At 39.1% G+C, this 13,058-nt stretch overlaps 1 protein-coding gene across 1 annotated transcript; it reads left to right on the top strand.

The window, feature by feature from the left end:
• Positions 1-1,330: 1,330 nt before the first annotated feature.
• LOC127792532 (uncharacterized) lies at positions 1,331-5,657 on the top strand. The gene is made up of 2 exons (XM_052323057.1): positions 1,331-1,941; positions 2,152-5,657. Exon 2 carries the CDS (start codon positions 2,505-2,507, stop codon positions 5,538-5,540), a length of 3,036 nt encoding a protein of 1,011 aa, XP_052179017.1. The 5' UTR covers positions 1,331-1,941; positions 2,152-2,504; the 3' UTR covers positions 5,541-5,657.
• Positions 5,658-13,058: the final 7,401 nt, after the last annotated feature.

The raw sequence follows: 13,058 nt of genomic DNA, 5'->3' as shown, positions 1-13,058 counted from the left end.
CATATTTATTTTTTAGAAATGTTATAATACTATTCAAAGTTGTAAATAACTAATTTAGCACTCCAAAATGGCACTCCCCCTTGAAGATGCTCTTATGTTGTATCGCTATCCCATCAAATCTACCTTTTCGTCTCGTTTTGTCATCGTCTCTTACTCTTTTTTCTTCTTTGTCTTGTTCTCTTATAATTTTGTTTGTTGAGATCAAAGCAAAAGATGCAATTAGAGTGGGATCATAGACAACTTGAAAGTGAAAACGAGGATAAACCTTGAAACAAAGGGTTAAGGATGGATATTTGTAGAAGTATGTTGACAATTTATATTTTTTTAGGAACGCATCCTAAAGCGCGCGGCGGGGGGGGGGGGGGGGGGGGGGATTACTAGTTTGTTTCTGTCTCTATTTGACTTGTAATGGGTGGATTTTGTTTTTGTGTAATATCTTGTAATTTTTTATAATTTTCTAAGTGCGAGCCAAACACTAAAAATATTTTTTTTGGGCAAAATTTATAAATTACGACCAAATAACAAAAAACACATTTTAGAAAAGTTCTTTTCTGAAATTGATTTTCCTTTAAATAAACAGAAGCCTAGTGTTTTCTTAATTTACATGCTCAATAAATTTATTCATTATACACTCGATAAATATTGACTTTATATTTTCATTGATGAAAAAAAATCACACAAAGAAGGAGTATATGCAAAATAATATATATCAAAACATAAGACATTCTAACAACTAACATCATGTTTTTACAAATTTTGGCTACAAGATATGTGTATATAAACATAGGCAATTGTTATGTTGTCTACCGTCAGGTAACATATATACATATACATAAACCCAACAAAAATAAAAAAATTAAGGCATGTAGTAGCTGGACAAGACCCATAGCCTGACTCCAAATATGCGTGGGGCCCACCTCATCTCTCTAAGTCGGGCAATTGCTGTGTTGTCCGACGATGGGTAATATAGCAATGCCTTATATACATATACATACCTCCAACAAAAATAAAAAAAATTAAGGCATGTAGTAGCTGGACAAGACCCATAGCCTGGCTCCAAATATTTCTATTCCAATTAAGATAATGTGGTGAGCATAAAGGTGCATTACAGTTGTGGAAAAAGACATCAGCCAGACCAGGTTACTGCTGAATCAGCTTGATTAAGGCAGATCAGCACTAAGAGCTAAAATTTGATTTAGCCAATCCGTGAAATCATAAGATGATAAGTATGCTTACCTGGACATACATGGCAGATCCCGTGTCATCATCTACTTTGAAAGGTGGTTGAGCTCTTCCCATTTTGATTCTCTTTCTTGCAGCAGCAGCAAGGAGCAGGTTAATAATTAAATGGTTCAGTCCTCAGTTGGACTGACTGTCTTAGCTCCAATTTCCAGTGCAAATAGTCACAGCACGGCAGTGTGAACGCCAAGGGGGAGAGAGAGAGAAGCCTCCTTGAAGAATAGTATAATAAGAGCGCGTTGCTCCAAAACCCATTTGAAACCCCGCAAACTTGCTGTCCGCTACCAACAAGGTCTGAGCTTCTGGTTACCCTCCCAATGACCTTTTTCCAGAGTTTTCTCTGACCAATCTTTGGCTTCTGTGAGGACGAGAAAACCCCATGTTAGATTTAAATGATTCATTGAAAGATCAAAAAATTCACAGCACATAAAACAAAAAGAAATGGTCCAAGCCAAGCCCAAGGCAAAGAGACTACACTATGAGCATAGAATATAGCACCCTATTTGCCGCTGCAACATCTTTTAAGCACTTAATTGAATATTTTATGTTCAAAACCCAGCAGATCCAACCCACACATTAGATTCCCACATATGTCCAGCTTGTTTATGAGAGAGAGAGAGAGAGAGAGAGAGAGAGCCCTTTGTTAAGATCCAGGGTTGGGGGACTCCATTTGGCTTCACATCTCCATCGAGCAAAGATCAGGTAAAGTGAATTTAATGGTTTTGAAGTAGAACTGCTGTTTTACCTCTGGTTTGTTTGATGATGGGTTTCCAATAATCCACGGCACTTCTGCTATAGTGTACTATTCCAACAGCGATTTAAAGAAACAAGACCCTTCTTCTTTCCATTAGTTCTAAATCTTTTTGATAATCTCTGGTTTTTGCTCCATGGGTCTGATCCACTCCTGAACAGTGAAAAGCAAGGTCTGACTTTGGAGCCGCACAACGTAAGAAGATGATGTATTGAATCACGCGTAGCTTTCTTCCTCTTTAAAAGTCTCACTGTTGGATTCATGTACTGGAGACTCTTCAGTCACAACCACACAATTAACTGAATCTGTCAACCGAGATTTCACAAAGAGCAAAGAATCCCACAAAAAAGTGTTTAGGCTTTCTAATCTTGTTTCAGTCCCCGGCCGCAATGGTTCTTGTGAACACAACAGAAGGGAGTTCATCAACTTCACAAGACTTTGACCTGACAGCAACGGCGCCATAAACATGACGAGTTGTGCATATCTATCCCGGTGAAGAAGCATAAATCTCTGCATGACCTCGTTGAAAAATCTCACTTGTGTGAATATGAATGAAGAAGCACCGTTCTCTGGGGAGGTTCCTGGAGAAATCCCACCTGTTGATACCAAGGCCCTCACCATCAAGATTGCAAGTTCTGGCCACAAACCGGGTAAGGAAGTTCAAACCTACATCCTTTCTGCTGATACATCAGATTCACTTTCACCCAACCTATTACCATCAAATTCAGTTGCTTCATCTCCATACAACTCTCCTTCCCTCATTTCTCCCCCATCATCAGCATTTGTTTCAGCTCTACAATCACCCTATATATCTCCCAGAGCAATCACAGTCCCTAATCCTCAAGAAAACCCGGCTCCAACTCCAGTCACCCACCCTTCACCGCCTGTCTCATACTGTGGTTCCCAATCTGATGACATCCCAAGCAGCTCATACACTCCCCCACCAGAAAGATATGACTTTTCTGATGATCCAACCAATCCAAAGCTCAAAATTGTCACCTGCGTTCCAGTGTCGGGCCCAGATACCGGTCCCCGGATCTCATTCTCGTTCCCTGTCCCTCGAATTTCCTTTGCAAAAGGTTCTGTTTCACCAGCATCCAATGCCAAACTAAGGAGCTGTGATGTGTACATAGGCTTCCATAGTCAGAATCCCAATATGTTACGCTTCTGTAAGTGGCTTAAATCAGAGCTTGAACTCCAAGGAATAGCTTGCTTTGTTGCTGACAGGGCAAAGTACTCGGACGCTCAAAGCCACGATATTGCAGACCGTGTTATTTGTTCTGTGACATTTGGTGTTGTGGTTATCACTAGTTACAGCCTTCTAAACCACCTCAGCCTGGAGGAGATCAGATTCTTTGCTCAGAAGAAGAATTTAATCCCTTTATTCTTCAACACAGACTCTAGTGAAATCGTTAGTCTACTCAACCGCAATTCAGACGACAAAGAATGCAAAGAAGCAACTGATGGGTTAATAAGGTTTAGTGAATTTAAGCTGGAAACAAATGAGGCTAATTGGAGAAGCTGTGTGTTGAAAGCTGCTGGAATTTTGACGGCAAAGCTAGGAAGGAAAAGTGTTAGAGAGAAGGAGGTTGATGGACTTGAGGAGCTACCATTTCCCAGAAACAGATGCTTTGTGGGGAGGGAGAAGGAGATGATGGAGATAGAAACTGCATTCTTTGGGTGTGGGGACTATCTTGAGCAAGAATATTGTATGCCAACTGCAAGAGGAAGAACACCAGGGCAATCTGAAGGCCTTGCAGATGAGGAAAGTGAAGTCGATACAAGTAAGGGAGGAAGTTTCATAAATTTGGAGCTGGGCAAGTGCAAGGAACCAAATTTAGAGGCTTGGGTTGAACCAGTTATTGGGAGAGGTTCCTTGAAGAGGCCCAAATACAAGAAGTCGAAAAGTGGGAAATATAAGAGTTTTGGAAGCAGTGTTGTGTGCATAAGTGGAGGTGCAGGTGTTGGGAAGACAGAGCTGGCATTGGAGTTTGCTTACAAGTATGCCCAAAGATACAAGATGGTTCTATGGGTAGGGGGTGAAGCTCGCTATCTCAGGCAGAACATATTGAACTTGTCACTTAATTTGGGGTTGGATGTGAGTGCTGATGCTGAGAAGGAAAGAGGAAGATTACGGAGCTTTGAGGAGCAGGAAGCAGAAGCTTTCAAGAGAGTCAAGAGGGAGCTCTTCCGAGACATGCCTTATTTACTGATAATCGATAATCTTGAGACTGAGAAGGAATGGTGGGAAGGCAAAGATCTGCACGATCTAATACCAAGAAACACTGGAGGCTCCCATGTGATTGTGACAACAAGGCTCTCAAGAGTTATGAACTTTGATCCGATGCAGCTTCAGCCCTTGCCCTTGTCTGATGCAATGCTCTTGATCAGAGGAAGACGTAAAAAAGAATACCCACCTGAAGAGGTGGAATTTCTAGGGAAATTTGATGAACAACTGGGCAGGTCAACTTTTGGTCTGTGGGTTATTGGTTCGCTACTTTCTGAACTTGCGATTTTCCCATCTGCTCTATTTGAAGCTATAAACCAGATACCAATCCAGGAAGCTTCCACTGGCTCTAATTTAAATATTGCTGATGAACAATTCTGTAGAAGCAATCCTTTCCTGATGAAGGTCCTGTCATTTTGTAATGCTATTTTGCAGCAAACAAATGGGACAAGGAACATTCTGGCCTCAAGAATGCTTCTTGTTGGGGCTTGGTTTGCCCCAGCACCCATTTCAACAAGTTCGCTGGCAGCTGCAGCCAAGAGTATAACAGCCACAGAAAGCCGTTTCGGCAAGTGGACTAAGTGCCTCAGTCTTGCATTCCTTTGCTGCCATGGCTGTTTGGAAAATCAAACATGGAGAAGTGAAGAAGATTCATCCCTTCTCTTAGTTAAACTAGGTTTAGCACGCAGAGCCAATAGACAGCCTGGCTGCTGGATCCAGTTCCACCCCATTACTCAGACATTTGCCAGAAGGAAGGAAAGTTCAATTGCTGCCAAGGCAACAGTTCAAGGTGTGAGGAAAGCTGGAAATCCTTTGGTGAACTCAGACCACCTCTGGGCTTCTGCATTCCTTGTATTTGGGTTCAAATCCGAGCCTCCACTAGTCCAACTTAAAGCCGTTGATATGGTTCTCTTCATCAAGAAAAGTGCTCTTCCTCTAGCACTTACAGCCTTCACAACCTTCTCAAGGTGCAACTCGGCACTAGAACTCCTAAAGGTCTGCACAAACGTGCTCGAGGAAGTGGAGAAGTCATTTGTGTCTCAGGTACAGGATTGGTGCCACGGTTCCCTTTGCTGGAAGAAAAAGCTTCAATCCAACCAGAGGGTAGATGAGTACGTGTGGCAAGATGTTACCCTGCTGAAAGCCACGTTGCTGGAGACCCGAGCGAAACTGCTGCTCAGAGGTGGGCATTTTGACAGCGGCGAAGAGCTCTGCAGAACTTGTATTAGTATAAGGACAGTAATGCTTGGCCATAACCATGCTCAGACATTGGCTGCTCAGGAAACACTAGCAAAGTTAGTGAGGTTGAGAAGTAAGATATGATTGACTTGTGTTCTCCCCATAGACAACAAATTCTACACTTGGGTAGCTCAATTTTGTTTCACACTGTAACCATGTTCCTAGTTTAGATATAAAAATATAAAATTGCTTTCACTGTTCCATTTGTTATAGTTAAGTAACAGACAATTTATAAGATACAGAATCCATACCTTCCCAACAGTACTCATTTTATTTCTAGCCACCAAGTTTTGCTTTGTAAGCCTTGTAATAATGCCTGCAGAATTGTCATTTACTTCAGCAAAACAAATTGGTTAGATGTACCAAGTCTATGATAGCCCTTGTTAAATTTGTTTTCTCATTTTATAAATTGATTGTGCCAGTTTTTCCAAACAAAGAACAAGGGCATTTTCTTACAACACGTGCTACCATAAATTCAAAGAAAAGTTGAATCAATTTCAACCTCAGCTTTTTAAGTAACAAAGCAAAGATTAAATATACTTCTTGTCAACCTTTCGAACTTAGTTCAAACTCAGACTAGAAAGTGAATGAATTACTTAATCTTAGTCTACAATTACTTTGATTAACACCCCATTTAATGTGCACATTGCTGACCAATCAGGTCTTTCATTGGTGGACTAGTTACGTAATCTTACCATTAGGTCAAGTGAACAAATCCTTTCAATAATAGTTGAATAGTTCAAATAAAAAGAAACACTACCAGTTACAGAAACACGATGAGATGAGAGGAACTCCAAGCCCCAACCAATCAGACAAGGAGTTGATTATTTCCGTGAACTTCACCGACCACCGCCGAGACCAAACCAAGCCAACGGTGGGTCACGAGCAAATGCGCGGCAGCGTGACGGTGAGGATTAGCAATGATCGGGAAATGACGTCAACACCATTGGCGGCGGCGGCGACGATGGTCGGAGATCGCACATTTTGTCGCTTTTGACTGATTTGGTCCCTAACAAACCGTTCAAAGTTGAATATGTCCCTAGGTTTACCAATAAAATAACTAAATAATTTAATAATTAATTGACATAAACAAAAGAATATTTTGAATAAGGATAATGTTAAATAGTAAGTACACATTTTAGATTATGCTTATTAATTATATATTTCATTTTTAGTTTCACATATTTTACATTGGGTGATTAGTATAATAATTGTTATAGCCTTTCCTCTACTATGAGGAAAGGGAGGGGAATGGGGAGTTCCTTGGAGAAGATGCCAATCTCGGAAGAATAAGTTCTCTTGGAAGAGTTTTGTTGGGAGAGGAAGTTCTCCAGGAGTGCTGACGTTGCACTTGAGAGGAGAGTTCTCCTAGAAGAGTTCTTTTGGGAAAACAAGTTCTCTCGGATGACTGTCTTATGCATAAAAATGCACTCGATTGAGCATTTTCCTAGGGAAGTCATGGAGAAACCCATCTCCAACATAACTTTACCACACATTGTCCTACACAACATAGCCCGCTTGCAGTAGACCATCATTTCTCTAGGGGACCTTCCCTAGGGAGGGTTTCTCACTAAGGTTCTTTTGCGTTTAACCTTGGGACAACCATATGCTGCTAAGAGACCCATGTGTCTTGCGGTCAGAGAAGTTGCGTGACCACTGCACGTGTGTGCTCGTATCCCAATCACAAGCTAAAGGGTATAAGTTGTTGGAAGTGCCATATGGACATACGTGTAATTTTAAATTTTTTTACATCATATATGCGTAGCGAAATACTACACAATCTATATGCAATTAAGATGTTTAAGCAACGCAATAATACATCATATGTATATAAATGAATGCATACTTGAAGACCTGATGTTAGTGAAGGATGAGGGCCCAAGGTCGAAAAGCAAACACTTGGTTGATCTATGCAAGGGTATACTTGTAACACCCGGTGTAACCGGTGTTAAGAGAATAGGAAATGAAGTAAGAAAATTTTCAAAAATACCCTTGAGAAAGTGATGGATCATTGAGATTGAGAGTGCCCATGAAAAGGGTATTTTGGTAATTTGGATAGAGAAGTCCAATAAATGGTATTTTGATAAATTAAAAATAATTCATATGTAGAATTAGGTGTGTAAGTGAATAAAATTTCAATTTGGTATTTATGTGGAGATATATGGGATTAATAAATTCACAAAGGGTATTTTGAGAATTTAATACCATAAAGGAATTTAATTATGGAATATTGGAAAAATGGTGGATGTTCTATTATTTGAGAAAATAATTATGTTTTCCCTAAATTAGTGAATTAATGTGGTAATGCCACATGGAGGGATGAGATTAAAACTTGGAAGCCAATGTTAGTGTCTTGTTGTGACACTTGGCATTTTGTGGTTTAAGTATAAATGGGGTGATTTAATTAAATGCAAAAGAAATGCTAATTGGTCTTTCAAGCATTTAATGAGAGGCATGATTATATGGATTAAAGAAAATCCAAAAGAAAATGGTAAATGGTCACCATTAATGCCTTGAAAAATATGAGATTTATTTAAATACATAAGAAAGTATTTATGTCTCTCAAATGTGATGGATATGAAAATAGTCCCATTAATTTAAATGGGAAAGAAATAAAAATTCAAGGGATGAGATTAATTCTTGGATTTGGAAAGTGATCAAAGGGCCACCATTAAATCTTAGAAGTTGGCATGGATTGCCAAATGGGTGGAGAGATTTTAAAGAGAGATGATTGGAAGGTGGAGATTTAATCTCCAAATTAAATCAAAGGCTAGGATTAAAACCTAGCAAAGCACATGGATTGTGCTTCCTTTGGATGGCTAAGATTTTGTCTTGTAAAGTGAGAAAAGATCCAATGGTAGATTTTAAGCAAGACTTAATGCCATGGATTGTGTTAGTTTGGAGGGTGAGGATTTATTCTCACCAAATAAATCCAATGACTAGGATTTATTCTTGAAATATGGAAAACTAGTATATAATGGCAAGTGAGGAGGTCTTGGTTTCCTTTGGCCATTTGGAGAAAGAAATGAAGAAGGAAAGAAAGAAAGAAAAAGAGATAAGGAAGTCTCTCATGGAAGAAAAGTGAAGAAGAAGAAGTAAGGGATTCAAGGTAAGCTTTGTTCCTTCTTTTCTTTATTTTAAGTATGCTTGAATGTAAAGTAAGTTTCTTTTGGGATGCCATCTTAGATGGGAGAAAATGAAGATGGAAGCTCTCTTGAAATAAAGATTTAAAGATTCAAAAAGAGGTAAGGGATGGCCCCATGGGAGGGTGGCCTTGCAATGGGTTGTACGTATGTTTCATAAATGTATATGTTGCATTTGGCATGTTCTTTTATGTTCATGAGACTTATGGCCATAGGTTAGTTTGGGAACATGGTTGAAATGGTGGGTTGATGCCTCTAACCTTGGAGGGTTGTGAGGGCAAAGAAACCTAGCTACATTTGCATGCATTTGGCATCATATAATCTTGTTATGTTCATATTTATTTGGCATTTCACCCTTATTGAGCTTAATAGCTCATGAGGTTTTTACCCTCACATGTAGGTTGTGAAAGCATAGTAAAGTAAAGGAAATGGTGAAATGGCATGTGGAAGCATGGAAAGAAGATTCAAGTGTATATTATGGCTTAAGGAAGCTTATGTGTTGGTTTATGTAATGTAAATTTGTTGTTAGTTGAAGTGTATGTTGTATTTAGACAACGAGATATTGGCTTATGGTAGGTTGATGCCTAGGTTGGGTGAAATTCTCATTTTGGTGTGTATTGTGGGAAGCACTAAGAAGTTAAATCATATGATTTTTGTTGGAAAAATAGTGGGTGTTTGATGTATGTTGTGGAAGCATCAAGAATATTGTTTAAGCCTTAATTATAGAGAAATAAAGGAAAAAATTGAAGGAATGTGAAGTATTTTTATTCATTTTAATTTCTAAAAAATTTGGGTTTTAAAGGCCTAAGAAAAAAAAAAAGAGAAAGAAGTGAAGGAGCAGCAGGGGGGGCAGCCAACAGTAGCAGCAGGTCGCAGGCGGCCGCGCCCGCGGGCGAGCGCAGACGGGAGCTGCCGAGCGCGGCCAGCACCCAGCGGGGCCCCGGGGCGCGCCGTGGGCCCCGTCGGCCCCGTCGGCCATTTTTTTAAAAAAATTTCTGAAAAATTGGGGAATTAGGGGCATTTCTAAATGGATTTTAGGCCCCGGAAGAAATTTCAAAATAAAGGGATTTTTCGGGCATTTTGAAGAATAATGCCAAAATTTTGAAAAATTAAAAATTATGAGTTTTTCCTTCGAAATTGATAATCAATCAATGGATTGATTTAAATGGTGATTTTTATGGAGCCCGATAAAATTCTTGGTTGAAAAAGAATTTAAAATAATTGAGAAAATGGCGGTTGGGCATCTTCATGGGTTTTCTTTGTAACCAAATGCGGTGTGGTTAAAGCCTAATTCTACTAGGGAATCTTGGGGTTGAGGGAAGGGAAGGACAAGTCTAGTTCCCACCTAGGGCGTTTCATCTTGAAACATGGTCCACCCTTCACCAAAGATCGGCAGGTGGACAATTTGGGTAATTGTTCACGAGTAACACCCGTAAGTGGGAGCGGGGCGTTACAATACCAGTTTTAAAACATTTTCAAAACCATAATAAATGCAAAGCGTAAAAAAAAAAAAAAAAAACCCTTACAAGACTCAGTATTAATCATCCATATGCATATAAATAGAAAATAACCAACCATGTTGATAAATATATCTCAACGAATGGTGGTTGTTGTTGGTTGTCCAACATGCCTTAGTAGTAGGCTCCCAGCTCCATTCAAGCTATCCAAATCCGTTCCTGAACTTGAAACTTTCGGGTGACTAGCCCGCCTTCTCAAATGTGGAGGACCTAGTTCGTCCACACTCGAGCCACTTGGAACCCTTCATTAAAGCCGTGTTAGGACCCTCTTGATGAAGGTGAACCGAAGTTGTTGTAGTTCCTTTCAGTTGCTAATGGCTATCTCACAACCAAGGATCAATAAGGGAGCAAGAAGAGAAGGATTCGGTTGACTTCTTGGAGCAAGAAAAAGAAGAAAACTGAACCAGAAAAAAGGAAAAAAAAAAAAAAGGAGAAAAAAGATGAAGGCTGGAGGTTTCTCAAACTTTCCCAAATCTGCTTCTCTTATAAGATTTCTCCCTTTCTCTCTCATATTTATTGAGCATAATAAATGCTCTACAGGATAAATGATAGAGGGCATCAGAGCATTAAATGCTCTAATGGAAAAGAAGCGACGAAAACCAGAATCACACTGGATTAATCCTACTCTAAAAAATTTTAAGGAGAGTTTATGGTTCCTTTCGATTGCTAATGGCTGTCTCACAACCAAGGGTCAACAAATTAGCAAGAAGAGAAGGAGTTGATCTACTTCTTGGAGCAAGAAAAATAAGAAAATCAAACCATAATGAAAGAAAAAGAAGGAAGAAAGAAGATGAAGGCCGGAGGTTTCTCAAACTCTCCCAAATCTACTTCTCCTCTAAGCTTTCTCCCTTTCTCTTTCTCATATATATTGAGCATAATAAATGCTCTACAGGAGAAATGATGGAGGGCATCAGAGCATTAAATGCTTTAATGGAAAAGAAGCGATGAAAAGCAGAAGCATGTAAGATAAATCCAACTCTCAAAACTATTGACCATTTAAAAAGAACTATAGACTATTGCCTTTGTCTCACAAAGAAACTATCTGTTAGAGTTAGTGCCCTAATGTTAGATTTAGATGACATTTGACATATGTAAATTTGGACTAATGATGTATATCTTGCAAATTTGATAAAATACTTTTATGGTTATATCTTCATTCATATCTCTCTAATTAATATATGAATGAGTTCCTAGATTTCCTAATAAAGGTCTTATTCTTAAGTGTTAAAAATATGTGACAAAGACCCTTGAATTTTGGATTTCTTTAGGTGATTCGCAGTCCTTACATTTCTTAGAAGGGGAATATGATTAATCGATTACGAAATGACACATGGGCTGCTACCTTTGATTAGTATGGATTACTAATGATAAATGATGGTGAGTCACATGCCATAATTAATGAGATGAATATAGTAGACATGTAGGTAGATGTTAGTTGAACATCTGCTGAATGTGTCACAAATAACATATCATATGGCTGAGAGAATTAATGATCTGTTATTGGCTTTGATTGTGTTACTGATCCTTAGACCGAAGGCAACACAGTTGTCTAAGATTTATCGTTCATGGAACTACCTGTATATTGCGGTGGGAATGTTCTTTGTACGGTCTTTGTACAGTGACGTATGGAGGAAGGTGATTGCCAATGGGATCCATTAACCTCCGGCGTGAGGTGAACATCCTATATGATCAGTAGTGGCTTGTGATTGTTTAAATGCTTGGCCAGGGTGTACATGATTGGAAAGGAATTTCCATTGTCGGAAAGAGTTCTGAAGTGTTATCTCAATCATACCATGCTAAATCTTGGCATAGCCATCAAGTTTTATGAGTTTGATTAGTCTATGGCTATCACTCGATCGAGATGTTAGTCAATGAAGGGATTATAGTACACGGGAATCGAAAGTCCTAATAGGCTCACTTGAAGTATGACTTCATTACTAATAGGATCGTCTTGGCATTATGCTAGTTGTCATTTAGAACCTCTCGGGGTATATCAAGGAGATAGAGAGATCCTTGTTGTAGATCAAAGTGTTTGATGTGTCATGATTGTTACTTAATGGTGAACCTAGAAGGTCAGACGCATATCCAAGTATAGTGGTGGATTAGTGATGTAATGCTATGATTAATTATTGATCATCATTAAGAGTTACTGAAATGGGTTTAATTAATAGGAGCAATTGTTAAGAGTTAACAGGCATGCTATTAAGAGTTAACGAGGGCTTCGATTTCATTATGAGATAATGAAAGTGTTATTAAGAGTTAATGACGAGTCTAGATGCAATTTGTAGAAAGTTGAGATGAGGGAATTTAGGCAGTCGACAAGGTTTTAGTACGTCACCTCGAACCAGTCGACCGACTTTGAATTGGTTGACCGATCCTTGCTAATTTGCTGTTGTTGTTGCCAAAAATACAACAACTACATTTATTTATATAGGATCAGCCAAAGAAGAGTCCTTCATCGAAGCTGAGGATTCAAGATATTATGAGTGAGGTCAACTGGGTCAGAGTTGCAGTCCTAGAAGGCCAGAACAACTGAAGTCCGGATGGGGTCTTCGGGGCCTTTGGGAAGACCTACCCAGATGGGTCTTCGAGGCAATGACAGAGGGATGCCCTGATGGGTGACTGCTACACTACCCTGCACATTTATTTATCAAAACAATAACCAAATTCATCAAACATTAATCCTCTTGTTAAAGTAGGTATAGGACGATTATACTCACCAGTGTGCGAGTGTGCGTGTAGTATAATTTTAAATTTATATTTCGATGAGTTCGAGTCGGTTCACAGGGAGATTATTTATGGTTGAAAAAAAAAATCACAAAAAATTTGATTTTAGGAGGTGATTAAGATGATCTAAAGGCAAGAATCAAGACTAACACTGAATTTAAGCAACTTGGGTCAAGACAATTTCAATGTCAAAACCAATTAATTCCTAATTTAAT

The sequence above is a fragment of the Diospyros lotus genome, chromosome 15 (assembly GCF_014633365.1).
Source record: "Diospyros lotus cultivar Yz01 chromosome 15, ASM1463336v1, whole genome shotgun sequence".
Taxonomy (NCBI): domain Eukaryota; kingdom Viridiplantae; phylum Streptophyta; class Magnoliopsida; order Ericales; family Ebenaceae; genus Diospyros; species Diospyros lotus.
The sequence above is the reverse complement of the archived record's forward strand: the minus strand, read 5'-3'. Positions and strand labels throughout refer to the sequence as shown.